We start from the raw sequence: 16841 nt of genomic DNA on the forward strand, positions 1-16841 counted from the left end.
GTACGGATTGGTGCTGGGAGTAATTCATTGAGATAACTACATTTGCTGCATTCTTTAGGGTTCTTTCTGCTTGATGAAGCACGTTCATTTAATCAATACAAACCGCTTAAAATGCTAATTGCTACGCTAAGTGGCGGTAACCAAATCCTCTGGAAGCGAGACGCAAATGCTGTTGAACAAGTTTTGTAATCATTGTGGGTTGATGACAGGAGCTATATCGTCCTCAAGGTGTACAGAGGTCTGCAGAGCGGCTCTTGCGCCCACCTTTCCTCCACCTAATGGACAGGTGCGCTCCCACTTCACTTAGAGGAGTGATTTCTTAAAAGGATCTAGCTTTCTCCAGCGAGAGAGCTTAACCACATGTTGTTGCTTCCGTAAACACATGAAACACCGTGAACATATCCTGCTGAGATGCATGTAAAGACTGGTTAAGGTCCGATATAATTAGACCAGGAGGGAATTATGGCTGCATTGACACCTCTGTTGTCAGCGCAATGTATGTTCACTGAATGATGGGTGTAAGTCTTACTGCGGATTTTTGTATGTATAAAGGGCACCAAAGCACGCGGTCCCACGCTGTGCTCTCTCTAGCTCCAGTGCCATTTCTTCCAGGGACCAAGGAGCCGGATTCTCAGAGTCGCTTCAGAGCCATAGTTCTCAAAGTGTGGTCCCTGGACCAAAGATCAGCATCACCTGAGAACTTATTAGACATTCAAATTCCAATGCCTCACCCACACCTGCCGAAACCCTGGAGGTGGAGCCCATCCACCTGTGGCTTAGTGAGCCTTCCAGGTGACTCTGACGCCCGCAGAAGGTGGGGAACCACTGCCCCAGAGCCCACCTTTTCTGCTCCCTCACCTCATCACCGCCCAGACCACAGACACACTTACCCTCAGGCCCTAGATATTCTCTCTCTTCTACCTCCAAAGCCTCCCAAATTTCCTCCTTCCTTTCACCTCCCACTGACTCACACCCTGGGCTTTACGTTCCTGTCCTGGCTCTTCACTTACTGACTGTAAGCCATGGAGCCTCAATTTCTCCCTCTGTGAAATGGACCTAATATTGCCAATAAAATGCATACCATTAAAAAGAATGAATGAGACCAAGGTTGGCAAACTTTTCTGTCAAGGGCCAAATATTAAATGTCTTCGGCTTTGCAGGCCATCCAGTCTCTATGGTGCCAATGAATCCCCTCTTTTATTTCCATGTGAAAGCAGCCATAACAATGTAAAAATGGATTGGGTGTAGCGGTGTTCTAATAAAACTGTACTTACAAAAACAAGCACAGGCTAGATTTTGCTCATCAGCCGTAGTTTGCCAACCCCTGAATCAGACCTATGCTACATGACTTTAAACTACTCCCATGAGATATTTACTGTTGAATGAGAATACCAGGGGGTAGTTTCTTCAAATGTGTAATATGATCACGATTTTGTAAAATCAACAATGACCCCCAAATACCCATATCTTGTGTAGGTATCTATGTGTGTGTCTATCCACCTCTGTGTGTACGTAGATGTTGATTTCTGTGTAGGATTATATGGGTATGGAGGAAAACAAGGAAAGGTAAGTGCACACTTTTAAGTTTTAGGAGTTGCTAAAGAGGGGAAAGAGGCATGCAAACCAATAATAAAAGGGAAAAAACAGAGCACAAATCATCTTCTATACGGTTATATTTTTGCAGTTAGTTAAAATTTCCATACATGTGTTTGTGTAAAAATAAATTAAATAGGATTCAAAAAACCAATCCCGATCTGCAAGGATAGTTGTGAAAATTAAACAAAATAAAGCATGCAGACACTCAGCGTCGAGCCAGATGGAGCTGCTCATTCCAACTTTAATTATCCCTCAATTAGACTAAGCCTCCGAACTCAGTTTTCTGTTCACGCTCTCCCTGCCTGCGTCCCTGCCTCCCCCTCACCCCTTTCAGTGAATTCTGCACTTGGCATTCTTTGGTTCATTCACTCCCTCATTCCACGCATTTATATACTCCGGGCATCATTTACAAGGCATGCACTCTGCTGGGGGCTGGAAACTTAAATAAAACACAGAACCTCTGTTTCCCCCAGGATTTTATAGTAATGGCCAGAGAGCTAGTTTAAAGCCCAGCTTAGGTCACATCACCATCTGCCTGCACAATGGTGTCCCCTACTCTACAAAAGAGAGCAGACCCCCTTGTAAGCAGAGCTCTCCTTCCCGTGGTGGAGAAGATTCCACATCTATGCTCACATACCTAGTGTCTGGTGTGATTCGTATGATGGTATTTAATAAAAAGTGGCTGAATAACTGAATCACTGATGGACACACTGGCTGACTTGACTGAAGAGATGAATCCGTAAGTGGATGAGAAACCTGCCTCATCTTCCATCCCCTTGCCATCTTATCCTCTCTAACTCCCAAGTCAACATTAGCAACGCAGGTGGACTTGGATTTAGTAGGTGCCAGACACGATGTCAGGAAACCACAGGCATTATCCCACCCAGCAAGGTATGTACTAATACAACCTCCTCTTTCACAGGAAGGGGAACAAACACTACAGGTGGCGAAGTGACCTGCCCAAGGACACTGAGCTGGTAAAGATGTCCAGCCAGGATGTAAGACCTGGCCTCCTACTGCAGAGCTAAAGTTCATATCAGAATCCTGTGTATGTCTCAAGAAAGCACAGAGGATGTCATGAAGACCTTAAAGGATGGGCTCATGTTCTGTTCATAGTGATAAAAGGCATCTGAATTTTGGAAATAAATTTTATTTTAGAAATAAAATTTTCAAAGCTTAGAGAAATGGCAAACAGTCGAAGGAGGTGCAAGGAGGTGGGAACACCCATGGAATCTTGAGGAGCAGAATCTCCCAGTGATTCTCCCAGCCCTTGGAGCCCTCACCGTCCCAGGGGCCTTTGCTCAAGTGAAAATCAACCATCTGCCAAACAGGTGGCCATCCTCGGCTTTCTCATGAAACCCGCGCTTCTGGGCTGCCGAATCCAGCTCTGACAGATGTTTGGCAGGAACCACCCAAAGAGCTGTCTTCACTTTCTCCAGCTCCTCTCCCTTGTTCTGACATTTGGAGCAAAAGTGATGGGTATTCCTATCATCAAAGTGTTACCGAGATATCACAGAATATTACTGAACTGTCAAGGAAATAGAGCGAGCAGAAGCTTACTTCTTGAATATTACAAACACACACACACAGAGAGACAGAAAAGAAAAAGTGAGCAGGAGAGAAAGATTGCTAAGGGAAAAAATGCAGCAGACACTACTTGGTGAGCAGAACTCTGGTTGAAACAATGCCTCCACTGTCGCCCGCAGCTTTGATAAAGCAGACTGTTAGTGGAATCAACCATTTGGGGCCAAATTTCCAAATACAGCATTTTGCTGAGCACCAGATGTGCTCCAATGGTTACTTGCATGGGCAATGAAAGTGATTTGCATCAATTTACTCGGAGCCATTTGAATTCTCAGCCATATGCATAAAATAGAATCATCCCTCCCTTTGCTTCTGGTAACTTTTTACAACTCCTTACCGAGGAAACCCTCTCCCCACCTGTACACTGAAATTAATAACCTCCGGGACTATTTTCCCCAGCCTCTCAGAGCAGACTTGCTTGGAACCTGCGTCTTGTTTTGGCACTGGGAGAGAATGCGATTTGGGATTCTGGCTTCATTTTCCTTTTTCTCTATGCTCATAAAATTGTCTATTCAACCCCTATTTTGCTCATTCAACAAAACTTTAGTAAACCCTGTGCCAGGCCCTGGGATGACTGCAGACACATGGGGCCTAGTCCCCTCCCCTCCAGAGGCCAAAGCCTTGAGGGGAGCAGGCACTTACTCGGAGGCCAGCTTTTCAAGTTGATGCAAAGGCAGAACTCCCACGTGTTCAGAGTGAACCTTTAAACTTAACACCTCACACTCAATAGAAGCAGGTGCTTTAGTGACAAGATGCCACGTGCATGTCGGAACTGGGACCGGTGAGGGAAAGAGTGTCTACGGTTCACTTTGAGCAAGTTCACTGAGTGGAGTGGTGAGCTGGTGAGCAGAAAGGCCCGGACCACATCGATGTGCTGTACTTCGTTTTGCTGCCCTTCGCATTGCAAGGTGACTGTAACGAACCCTGTGCATATGTACAAGGTCATGCTGAGTGCTTGGCCCTGCTGAAGCCAAGCAGGAGGCAGAAGCCTTACCTCAGTCTGATGCTGCCACGTTTACACAAACACCAGCCGTGTCTTACGGAAGCAACAAACGCCAGCGCTCAGCCTCATCACGCAAATTCCTGATGCCACCCGTGCGTGTCTCCACTGCTGCATGGTGAGTCTCTTTCTCCTGGCCCATCCCATGCCGGTTTGTGTGAGTACAAGGGGAATCACTGTAATGGCTCACGTTTGCTGCATCTTGCTACGCCTCTCCTAGGTGCCTCCCACGCTCTAGCTCACGTGAACCACACAACAATGCGAGTCGTAAACACTACTGTTGTCGCCCGCATATGACGTATGAAGTAAACAGGGCAAAAGGAGGCCAAGTTGCATAGCTCAGAAGTGACATTCCATCCTGGACACACTAACCCATCAAATTCTTGCCCAGACTTCAAGCAAAACCTGTCCTATCTTTACAGCTGGTTTCCCAACCTCTCGCAATTGACATTTTAGTCAGGTTGTTCTTTGCTGTGGACTATACGATCCTGTGCATTACAGCATGTTTAGCGGCGCCCCTGACCTCTATGCACTGGATGCCAGCAGCTTCCCACCTCCAGCCCCCTGCCCAGTGCTGACAGCCAAAGAAGACTCCAGCTATTGCCAGATGTCTCCTGGGATGCAATACCACTCCCCACTGAGAACCACTGGCTGAGGGTAAGTATCCTGGTTGCATCCTGTTTACATCTGTTAACGAGGCATAACTCTTGACCAAGGCCAGCTTCAGGGGCTATAACTGTGTAGTCACACAGGGCCCCATGCTTGATTAGATGCTCTGCTATCACCATCTTGAAAATCTTAATAATTTTTGAACAAGGGACCCTGCGTTTTCATTTTTGAACCAGGCCTACAAAGTACATAGCCAATCCTGCTCTTAATAGGATCAGACTTGACTCTCAAAAGCGTCCCAGCTTGGGAAAAAATTCCTATGGTCACCCTTCTCATTATACATAACAGAGCCTTTAAAAGCTCATCAGGTAATTTTTGCCTTATTGATCTGAAAAATACAAAAGCCTAGTTTACTCTTCTGTAACAGATCACACCGTGACACTCATGCTTATAACTTGTTTGCATTTTCCATCATAAACTACGAGATGCGTATCTACCCTGACGTCTTCCCCAGTAAGAGCCAGAGAAATGGCCAGAATCTTCCACAAAAAGAGATTATCCGGGAAACAGATGTCTTGGCAAAAATTTAAAGGACAAGAGGTATGTGTGGTTCTCCTAAACCAGGGGCGGCAAACTTGAATATTTAAATGGGTCATGCAGGAATCAGATATGAATAAAACCTTCTGGTTACTGAGACAACAAGAAATGACAAGAACTATAAAAAAACTGAAGAGCAGTCAGCACCTCAAAATGGTAGTTGCTATTCAATTTTGACTCAGGCAGGCACCGTGTTACCAGATATTCTCATTTTTTTCAAAAGACAGAACTATTATTTTATGTGAAACCTTGCATTTTAAACACTGGGAACTAATTTAATCTCTAAAAAATATCATCTGTGCCAATACCTTGTAGACCAAACAAAAACTGGTCTGCATGTGCCCACTGATGACACCTGCCCTGCAATCTTTGACAGGCTTTGCTCCTTTTCCCTGCTCTGGCCATTTGAGACATCTACCTAAGTTTTCTTGCTGCCTGAAGGCAAGCCAGTAGATAACTTTACCCCTCCCTCTTGCTACTTACATACTGGAGGAGGATTTGTATTTCATGCTTGGACAGGTCAATGAATATTTGAGCAGGAACCTATAAAGTGGTCAATTTCCAGTTCTGCAGAAGCAACTGACTGAATCTCCCCCAAAATGTTGAAACTTCCATAGTTGGTGACAACCTCTCATCCTGGCACCTCCTCCGAATGCCCTCTCCATGCTGCGCTCTGGTTGTCCGATTCTGGTCACGCCCAATGCTTTAATATCATAAGAAAAAAACAGCCATACAAGGCAAAGTATGTGTCTGCTGGTGCGACCAATAGCAGGAACCTCTACTGAAGGATGTCTATGGTATCTCTAAAAGTGACTGATTCTGGTTAAAATCATAAGTGGCCTCTGATTTCACTGCTAGGTATTTGAGGTTATTGCTTTTTCCTTTGGCAAACTCCTAGGAGAAGAAGTGAATCCACGCGGCTTGGAGGGAAGAGATTAGTTTAAGTAAGTGCATTTGTATCTAATGCCTAAAACCCAGGGTGTAGAGTGGGGGTCAGCGCAGGTGGGAGCAGCAATCACACCTGGCCCCAGGAGCCTAAAATATTTACCATCTGGCCCTTTTCAGAAAATGCTTGCCAACTCTTGGTGGAAATGGATAAATCACTTATTCCCTAACTTCTCAAAATATTAGGTTTAAAATGGCGTTGAACTGATTCCATTCATCGCTCAGTCCCCATCACCATTCCCCTCTCTGGCCTCTGCCACGATTGACATTGGGAAAACCGTCTTCCTCAGCACTGCCCATCCGGTTGACCAGATGCACCCCCTGCTCTCATGTGAATAACAGGTTCACATCATGACCTGCTGTCTTGCAATCATCACGCTTTCAATTTACTGCCTACTTATGGAGCCCCCATTTTAAACATTAATGTTAGTTTTAGAGTTTATAAACAAAGCTACAACCTGCGAGCGACATTTAATTTGTCTCCTTTTCCCACAGAGGCACAGCCAGCAGCTAAATAATGACCATGGAAAGGCTACAGGAACTTCCGGCTTGGAGAGATATTGTATGAAGTCGGGCAGCATTTAATAACCAGGTGAAAGGACCATTAAAACGTGCCACTGCACCTTGCAAGTTATTAGGTTGTTTTAAGAGACCCAGAAGATGACATCTTCCCCGAAATATATAGGAACAAAAGTCATAGCAAATTTAAGGAAGCCTGAGTTGCATCTGCATCTATCCTGTCTAAAGAAAGTTTAGCCCATCTTGCCTATTAGTTAACGTAGGTTAATAGCACTTAGCCTCTTTTACTTTCTCATGAATTCGTGAAGAGTGCTTTGTGACCTATAATTCCGTTAATTTTATTTTAGCTGAGTAAGTAGAGCACGGTGGCTAAAGTGTGGACACTGGAGCCAGCAACACCTGGATTTAAATCTTGGCTCCATCACTTCTAGCTGTGGATCCACACTTCAAACTCCTTAACTATAAAAATGGAATGACAGTGCCCACGTCGATGGAGTCACGTTGAAGGTGAAATGTTAATTCAAGTCTAGAGCTCGGCAGAGTGCCTGGACATAGTAAGTTCTCAATGAATGTCGATTCATTATCATCTCCAGCAGCAGCAGTCACAGTAATGCACAGCTAACTCTGGTTCATCTGAAAACTCAGCTCAGGCACAAACTTCTCCAAAAAGATGATCTCATCCCTTGATGGAGACCCCATTTCTAGCACCTGCACACTTCCCTACCAAGCTTTTAAAAATCGTTCTTTCTTATCCTGCATTTTTATGCGTTCAAGTGGGAGAATCCTTCCTCTTTCTCACCAGTATATCCATTCAGTTTGCCATATGCCAGAAGTTCAACTATTTTTGTTCCCATAAATATAATTATGTAGCTACGGTTTTTAAAAAATTAATGGAAGAGAAAGACATACAGAGAAATATAAAAGCCCCTTCTCAGACCCTCAAACCCCAGTCCTGCTCCCCAAAGGTAACCAACATTACCCAGTACGTTTGTATCCCGCCAGAAGTTCACTCTCTGTGCTGATAAAGCACGTGTGAGTGTGTGAGTGTGAGTGCGAGTGTGGGTGTGAGAGTGTCAGTGTGAGTGTGGGTATTAGTGTCAGTGTGTGTCGGACTCCGCCTACTGTCCTGCCTCTTCCTCATCCATGTGCTTCACACAAGTTCGATAGTACCAAGTGTGACCCTATTTAGCTGCCTCATTTAATTCCTGTTACATCATGTGCCATAATTTATCTAATTATCCCCTTTGGGTGACATTTCTGTTATTATACACAAGCTCCCCAAGAATGGGAACTTCATCTTCTTCAATCACTTCCCCAGCACCCTGTGGACAGCAGGGCTTATTAGCAAATGTTTGTAAAACAGCGGAATGTAAGCAAAAAGGAAAAACTCCCTCCATTTGTGTCCACATCATCTTTGCTTCTGGTAGTCCATTTTTAGAGTAAATTCCTAGATGTACTATTGCTGAGTAAAGAGACGTGTGAATTGAATTTTGATCAACAGGGACAAATTGCCCTCTAAAGGGGACCAGAGCAAATTGAATCACAGGATTATACTGTTGCATGTTTTGAAGGGTTTAAATCATAACTTCTTATCTAAATTTCAAGCTCCTTTAAAGATGCAAAAAAAAAATTATTACATCTTTGCAAAGATCTACTTTGCAAGCAGTAGATAGATGTTCAGTAAAAGATTTTTGAATTATAATGAATATACCAAGCTATGAAAAGCGAGTGGATATTCAGGAGTGGAAAAAAGTTGATAACTGCTTTAAGTAGTACACTAAAAAAAAAAATCTGTAAGTTAACACAATTAACTAGAGCTCATAAACAGAAGAAGAGGTAAAAACTGATTTTTTTGTGGGTGGATGAGTGGGGACAGAGTTGTGAAGACTGTTTCTACACATAAAATCCCAGCAGGTGTGGGTCTTTTTCAGTCTGAGTAGTAGTGAAATTGATTCTATGCTTTCTTTGATGCCCTTCATATTAAAAAATAAAGTTTAGACTATCGTTTTTTAAATTAGGTTGAATATAAATTACTTTGGTTTGCAGAATTGTAGAAAAGTTCCACTTGAATTCTACAAATTCATTAACAAATTTTATTTGCAAAACCAAGTCTGGAAATAAATCAATTAAACAACAACAAAAAAGAGGGGACACAGAAAGAGCTCAGATTAAACTCCCAAACGTGGGAGCACAGTCAGGACCGCAGAGGATGGGGGAGACGTCACCCTGGGGCCTGAATGTCACCCCCAGTGGAGCCCGGCCCTGCAGCCCCCAAGGGAGCTGCTAAACTGCCATCATTCTCCACCTTGTCACTCTGGCCTTGAAGGAAGTTCTAAAAATGACAGGCCCGGTCGTGGAATGAGGAACATCCCCACATTGCCACTCCTTGTTCCAAAATTAGACCCTGTTATAGACACTGATCTCCAAGGTGGCAAAAACAGCTGGCTGCTCGGGGAAGTCCCAAACCGTCCCGGCAGAGTTTCCCTGTAGCTGCTCCAGCGAGGCAGCTGGCAGCTCGTGAGCAAACGAGTCCCTGCAGCTCCATCTCATTCAACAGTTAGTCCTTCCCCTAATACCCCAGGCCCGCCCACCCTCTTCTACACCCCATTTAGAATGAATCATAATACACTGAATTTAAAAGGAGAGGAGGTGGGGGAAGAATTATGAGAAATATGATTGCTATCTGGTCCCGAAAGTACCCAAAGAAACAAGATTTCTTATAACAGTAATTTTTTAACATATACTCTGAGTTGATATGTATTTCTGAAAGGTACTCTGATATTCAGGGTAATTTGAAAATGCTAAGACAGTTCTCAGTGAGGATATAAGAGAAACAGAAGGGCTTTAAAACCCTTCTGGGGAGTAAGGCATTGTAGCCAGAGGTAGAGGTTTAGGAACCAAATAAAAGGATCCTGCATTTCTGGCTCCAACAGTAATGAGCTCTATGGCTGTGGGCAAGTGACTTCACCACTGTGAGCATCTGTTTTCTCGTCTATAAGATCTGGAGAGTGATTCCTTCCAGGTCAAGGGTCATGAATAATACTCCCTTGAATTATAAGACCCATGGGATCATGGGCTTTACCTGTCAATTACTGCTATATCCTACAGCACATAACAGCATATTACGTCCACAATAAACATTTTGAACGAACTAATAAATGAGAACGAATGAATAAGTCTACTTCACAGAGATATCGTGGTGATTAGAGAAAAAGCGACTAAAGTGCCTGGCCTGATAAGTGGTATGGTTGTTGCTGCTAAAGAGCCTGGCATTTAGCAGATGCTTCATAAATAAATGGCATTATTAGCAACACACCATAAAGCAGGAAACATACTTAAAAGGTAAAATCAAAGCACTAAATAAACATTATTCCAGAAGTTTGCATGGTATGGGGACAGACACTAAGGTGGCCCCCTGATCTCCTCCTCCTCCAGGTGCGCACGCCCTTGTGTGGTCCCCTCCCTCTCGTGACCGTGGGAAGGACTTGTGACTTGCTTCCAACCAATAGCCTATGACGGGATGATGGGATGTCACGACCATGATTAGGATACATAGGATTGTGGCCCCCATTTTGCAAGGAGAGTCTTGCTGGCTTTGATGAGGCAAGCGGCTATGTTGGGAAGCCCACATGACAAGAAGCTGAGGGTGGCCCCTGGGAGCTAAGGATGGCCTCCATCCACCAGCCAACAAGAAACTGAGGCCCTTGATCCTGCAGCCCCAAGGAACTAACTTCCACTAACAACCACTGTGAGCTTGTGAGTGGGTCCTTCCCCAGTCTAACCTTAAGATGAGACTAGAGCATCTCAGCCTTGTGAGAATCTGAAGCCAGGGGCCCATGTAAGCCATGCCAACATTCTTGACCCACGGCAACTATGAGATAACATACGTGTGTTGTTTTAGGGTGCACAGTTTGTGGCACTTTGTTACACAGCAACAGAAAACTTAGACATGTAGTAACATAGGCAGGACATCAATTGGCCACAGCATGGCTAGCAAATGCCCAGAGAAGGACCACTTGCTGAGTGACAATGGAGAGTGGTAGGGACTGTGGAGAACTGAAGATCCCCATTCTACCTAAAGAGGGAAGGCACCACCAGGCATATCCGATGGTTGCCACATGGGGGTGTGAGATCAGTGTGGCCTTTTCACTTTTTAAGATATTACAGAAATCTGAGTTTTATGTGAAACCTCTTAACTTTTAAATGTCAGCCATTAATTTGGAATTTTTAGAACAGCAGTGACCTGATCACATGCAGGGCAAAGAAAACGTGTCTAGGGGCTTGATTCCGAGACAAAGTGTAAAGTGGGGTTATCCCAGCACACCTGCTCCAAATTGGAGCCCCACTACTTCCCAGCTGGTGGTGCTGGGCCCTCCATCCAAGGGTCATTGGGAGGGTTAAAAAGTACACACAAAGTCCTTAAAATACTGTCTGCTACAGAGTAGAGACACGATACGTTTTTATTATTATTGATATTATTATTGTATTAGTTACCTATAGCTGTTGTAACAAATTCCCACAACACTGGTGGTGTAAAACCACACAAATTTATCCCCTTATGGCCCTGGAGGCCAGAAGTCTAAAATCAGATTCACTGTGCTAAAGTCAAGGTGTCGGCTGGGCTGGTTCCTTTCGGAGGTTCCAGGGGAGAATCCATTTCCTCGCTTTTTCCAGTTTCTAGAGGCCACCTATATCCTTTGGGTCACATCTCTTTCTACCTTCAAACCATCAGCACAGACCCTTCAAAAATCTCTGTCTGTCCCTCTGCTTCCATTGCCACATCACCTTCTGTCTGGCTCTCACTCCTCCGGCTTCCTTCTTACAAGGACCTTGTGATGACACTGGGCCCATCTGGATAATCCAGGACAATCTCCCCATCTCAAGAGCTTTAACTTAATCACGTCTGCAAAGTCCCTTTTGCCATATAAGGTAATGTTCACAGGTTCCAGGGATTAAGGTAGGAAAGATTTGGGGGAGCTATTGTTCAGCCTATCGCAATAATAACTATAATGATGATGATAATAAAATAAAAGTTATTATTACTATCTGACCCACAAGTCTCCTCTTTATGACTTCTGGGATTCAAGGTCATAAGTCTGATCCAAACCCCTTCACTCAAGGCTGCAACTTCAAACTGTCATGCGTTCCACAGTGAAGCATTCTGTCTTGGGAGTTAGTGGCAGCTAACAGTGGGTTAGGGCTTCCTAATAATGAGGTTAGCTTCACCATCTTTCTCCATTCGTGACCTTGACCATCTCAGAGAAGCAAGCCAGTAGTGGCATAAAGGCAATTCTTAGTCAAGAATAGAGCCAATCTGTGTGGGTCCACTCCCAGGGACCAGAAAAGGCAAAACTCTAACTTAGGGGCTTTAGTATCACCTGCATTTGTTTCATTTTAGCACAGTATCTGTTTTCTCCCCTAATCAGAGATGGACTGAAGGATGTTGATTTTTAAGCATTTCACAATCCCCAGTTTAACTTCCTTGAGATTCAGATCCCGTTTTGAAGCTTACTCATTTCCATCAAAAACAGGATGTGTTTACTTTTAAAAGCATTCATTTTATAGAGCTTGTTAAGCATACACCAAATTAAGAGCAAACAACATTATATTCCAGTTAAATCTGCAAAAGGATGATCTGAACGAATCACTCATACTCCTGATTAATTTTTAGTGGAAGTAATGAGGAGGCTGTAAATGGAAAAACATGTGCGTGCAGAACCTGCTTTTCAAGTAGATACCACTGTATGCTAATCGATGGCTTTACAAAAAGGTAACCTTAAAAAAACTTCTTCAGACCTTTAAAGGCATCTTGTGTAGCTCACAACTTTAATGCAATGACATTGCCCTGTAAGTTCAAAACGACTTGAATTCTCCTCCCTCCCTCCTTCCCTCCTTCTCTCCCTCTCCCTCTTTCTTTCTCCCTTCCTTCCTTCCTTCTTCTCTCTCTCTCTTTCTTTCCATCCATGCATTTACCTACCTCTATTACAATATCCAGAATTGGGAAGCATATGGGGAAATGGATACCAAGACTATATTAGTTCAGAAAGAACATTTCTAAATGGTTGGGGAAAAAATCAGAAGAAGAATATTTCGTGATATGTGAAAATTACATGAAATTTGAATGTCAGTGTCCATTAATAAAGCTTCTTCTGGAACAAAGCCATACCCACTTGATTCCATATTACCTATGCTCACTTTTGCTTTATAATGGCAAAGTTAAACAGTTGCAGCAGAAACCATCTTTGACCACGAAGCCTAAAATATTACTATCTCGCCCTTCACTAAAGTTTTGCTGATCCCTGCTCTAAAATCCCAGAGTGCTGCATGCACAAGTTGTTTGGGAATAATCTGGGGATGCTTTGGGATAGATCATACTACATGCTTTTCCCCTCTTTAAATCCAACCACCTCACATGGTTAAATCATAACTTTTCAAATGGCCCTAACCTTACCATGCCAACCCAGTTCCTTTTGGTTTTGCAGATTTCTTTCCAGATGTGAATCTCTATGCATGTATTTGCAGCCACATTGCATGATTTGCATTATTTAACTGTTGTACATTGATTTCGGATTTTGTAAATTTACTGTTTTCAAAGAAGAAACTCATGAATCATAATTGTCTGTACAATGCACAGTCCCTGGCACTAAGCAATGAACAGAGTAGGCGTTCTGAGAGAGCATTTACGTACGCTCATGTGTGTTTGCGTTTGCAGTGTTTTTATACATTGATGACTCTGAAGGTTTATCCACTAGAGATGGCAAATGCATGGCTGTGGGCGGGATGGGGTCTTACAGGTAGGTTTCCTTTGTCCCACAAAGCATTACTGGTTTTTGTTGTTGGTTTCAGCTGGAATTAATTTCCAACAGTTACAAACGGGAAGATACTATAAACAGTCAAATTCTTGACTTATCTGGAAAAAATCAAGAACTCTCCTACACGGAAACCACGATCTCATGTCGACAGTTGTCTGGTCTTGAGCTTTTGATATTTCACCCCAGTTTCCTCTCAGCCCTCTTCTCTCACCTTCATTTTCTCTCTGACCTCTGCTGACATTTGAAATGACAACTTCTGCTACAGTTAAAAATATTGTATCTATAGATAGATAACCCACGTAGCTGTGTCCATAGATGTCCATACATATCCAAATTGATTTTAATGTACATACTACACACTGCAATGGACTGAATACTGTGTCCCCCACCCCCAAATTCATATGCTCAAATCTTAACCCCCAAAGTGATGGCATTAGAAGGTAGGGCCTATGGGAGGTGCTTAGGTCATGAGGGCAGAGCCCTCATGAATGGCATTAGAGCTCTTACAAAAGAGACCCCAGAGAGATCTCTCACCCTTTCTGCCATATGAGACACAGTGAAAAGACAGCCATCCATGAACCAGGAAGCAGGTCCCACCAGAATCCACCGGCACCTTGATCTTGGACTTCCCAGCCTCCCAGTGAGAAATAAATACATTTGTTTTTTATAACTCACTCAGTCTGTGGTATTTTGTTGTAGGAGCCCACAGTGATTAAACACACAGGTAACAACTGAGGCACAAAGTAGGTAAGCAGATGATGAGGTGGTGTATGGTTACTGTGTTACCAGGTGGCCTTTTGGAACTTTCCAAGGATGGCATTTAATCCAAGTACTACATTGCTGAGTACAGGAGTAAATCTTCTGCCCAAAAATATACTGACCATATTTTCAGCACAAAGATTCCAAGACTGCATTCTACAGCGGCGTACACTGGGTCATGAGCGAGAAATTCCACACGTACCATTGAATTTTTCACGCTCTGTAGCAAGCGCTCGTGCTGCTCGGCTATGGCCAAGGCAGCAGAGTGGACTTTCTGGTAGATGGCCTCCCCATCTCGCGTTTGAAAGATAAACAGCCCTTCACCAGTCTCACACATCCTGTGAAAACAAAGACAGAGAGCTTCTGAACACCAGCTCCTACAAGTTCAATGCACCTAGAGCCTAGAATAGTCTGATACAGGCTCATTTATTTTGTATGAGATTAGGATTCTTGTTCACATGGGCTAAACAGAGTTAACTAGAATCAAAGTGTTCGATGAATTGGTATTAATAAGGATAGGGAACCAATCACTCTAAGCCAACACGGTGCCCAGTGATTTTTGTCCTGAAGGTTTTGTCACAGAAGGTCAATAAGCCGTTTCTGGATTCTTAGTATAATCCCTCTACTTCCTGTGTGACTCTCAAAGAGGACACCTGTGCTACGGCCTTTCCATCCCAGTCGATGAATCAGAAACTCATCAGAAACAGCGCCATGCAGCTCAGAGGTAAAAGAAGGATCCTATGACTCTCAGATTCTGTCCCAACCTTCCTTACAGACAATGGCTTGAAGAATGATTTCATTTCCAAAAGCAACTATGCTTTCCCAAATCACAGATCAAATTTTACTCTAGGTGTTCACTCCACGTGATGAACCAAACGCAGCTAAGAGTTTTTTTTTTAAATGAACATAACTTTGCTGAATTAATGTGTGGAACATAAGAGAAGTTACTCAAGGAAAGCTAGATGGGTTTCAACATTAATGTTAAGGATTAAGAAGAGGATGATTTCTACCTCAGACTGTTAAAAAAATCAATTATATTAATAAGGGAAGATTGGTACACATAATTAGGCAAGAACCAAATAAATGTGTTTTAACTACTATATATATACACACACACACATACATACATACATATATGTGTATATATATGTATAGTGTGTTATATATAATTAATAAATATATTTAATTACTCTAAATATTTTTAAAGACTTGGACAAAACCCTATTATCAAGGATAATTTTTAAAAGGATATTTTTTAAAGTTCTGATTTTGATACATACATATATCAAAGATAAACTAAGATGTTGTTTTTGTTTTAAAGAACAATCTTTAATTACATTATTTATAATTATTAATAATTACTTAATTATTCTAAAACACAATTCCACTCCTTGCACCTCAGAATCTCTTGCTGAAAAACTGAATACCGGCCTTAATGCCTGAGTTTGGTTCCCATCTAGAGGCTCACATCTAAAGAATTTTTTAACACAGCATGGAAACCAAGCAAATTTTCAACCCAAACCTGTTAAATATTTTATCTATTCCAGTCTATGCAGTTAGTGCAATAAGAAAGGAAGACTTATCCTTATTTTCCACAGTTGGCTCTATACCACGGCCATATGGCAATTTTCAGCACATATAGCATAGCATATGTTAATTGGTCAAAACCTGCCTCGCTTGAATTTCACTAATGTGGACCATGTAAGAAGAAAGAGAAAAACTAGAAGGCTCTTTCAACCAGCTAATATAAAGAACTAGCTTATGAGGTTAATCATGTGATTTTAATTATTAAGTCATCCTAATCCAAGGAAGAACTAAAAACTAAAATTCAAAGCATATTTACTCAAGCCCCATTTCCTTCCTGAAGACTTCCTAAAATACTTCAGTCCTCACTGCTATCCCCTCTTTATTTGATCCACCATACAAATTTGACTCTGCTACTTGGCACTTAATTCTGCAACGTTTTAATTTTTTCACACCTCTTTTTTTCCCATCAAATACGGAAATATAATTTGTTAAGAGGAGGGTAACCTCAATCAATTATTTAAGAGGAAGAAGTGGTCTTCTGTTTCCTCTAGGGCAGAGGTCATTTTTACTTACTTAGATGCCAACCTTGGTTCCAGAAAGGATGAAGGCACCTGTTACTGGGCAACATTTGTAGGATGATTGATTCATAGCAAACCCTGCAGCTGTGTTTCTAAAACTTGACAATCTAGTGGCTTTTAAGGTTTTTGTAATGGCAACCCACAGTAATAGATATAGCTTAGATTGTGACCTAGTACATCTGTTGATCTATTTATCTATCACCTAGTTATTATTTAGCTATCTGTTTATCTATCATCAATTTATAATATGTTAATATTTTCTATTATATTTTTTAACACCAGTGGTGAAGTGCTTAATTGACATTATGACTCACT

At 42.5% G+C, this 16841-nt stretch overlaps 1 protein-coding gene across 2 annotated transcripts in view; it reads right to left on the bottom strand.

The window, feature by feature from the left end:
- The window catches only part of DOK5 (docking protein 5), a 154414-nt gene that overhangs the window by 20560 nt on the left and 117013 nt on the right, over positions 1 to 16841 (bottom strand). For both annotated transcript variants that reach the window (XM_036827077.1, XM_036827078.1), the window contains one exon: positions 14624 to 14759. In XM_036827077.1, the coding sequence (XP_036682972.1) occupies positions 14624 to 14759 (136 nt within the window). The remainder of the gene's footprint in view (positions 1 to 14623; positions 14760 to 16841) is intronic.

The sequence above is a fragment of the Balaenoptera musculus genome, chromosome 15 (assembly GCF_009873245.2).
Source record: "Balaenoptera musculus isolate JJ_BM4_2016_0621 chromosome 15, mBalMus1.pri.v3, whole genome shotgun sequence".
Taxonomy (NCBI): Eukaryota; Metazoa; Chordata; class Mammalia; order Artiodactyla; family Balaenopteridae; genus Balaenoptera; species Balaenoptera musculus.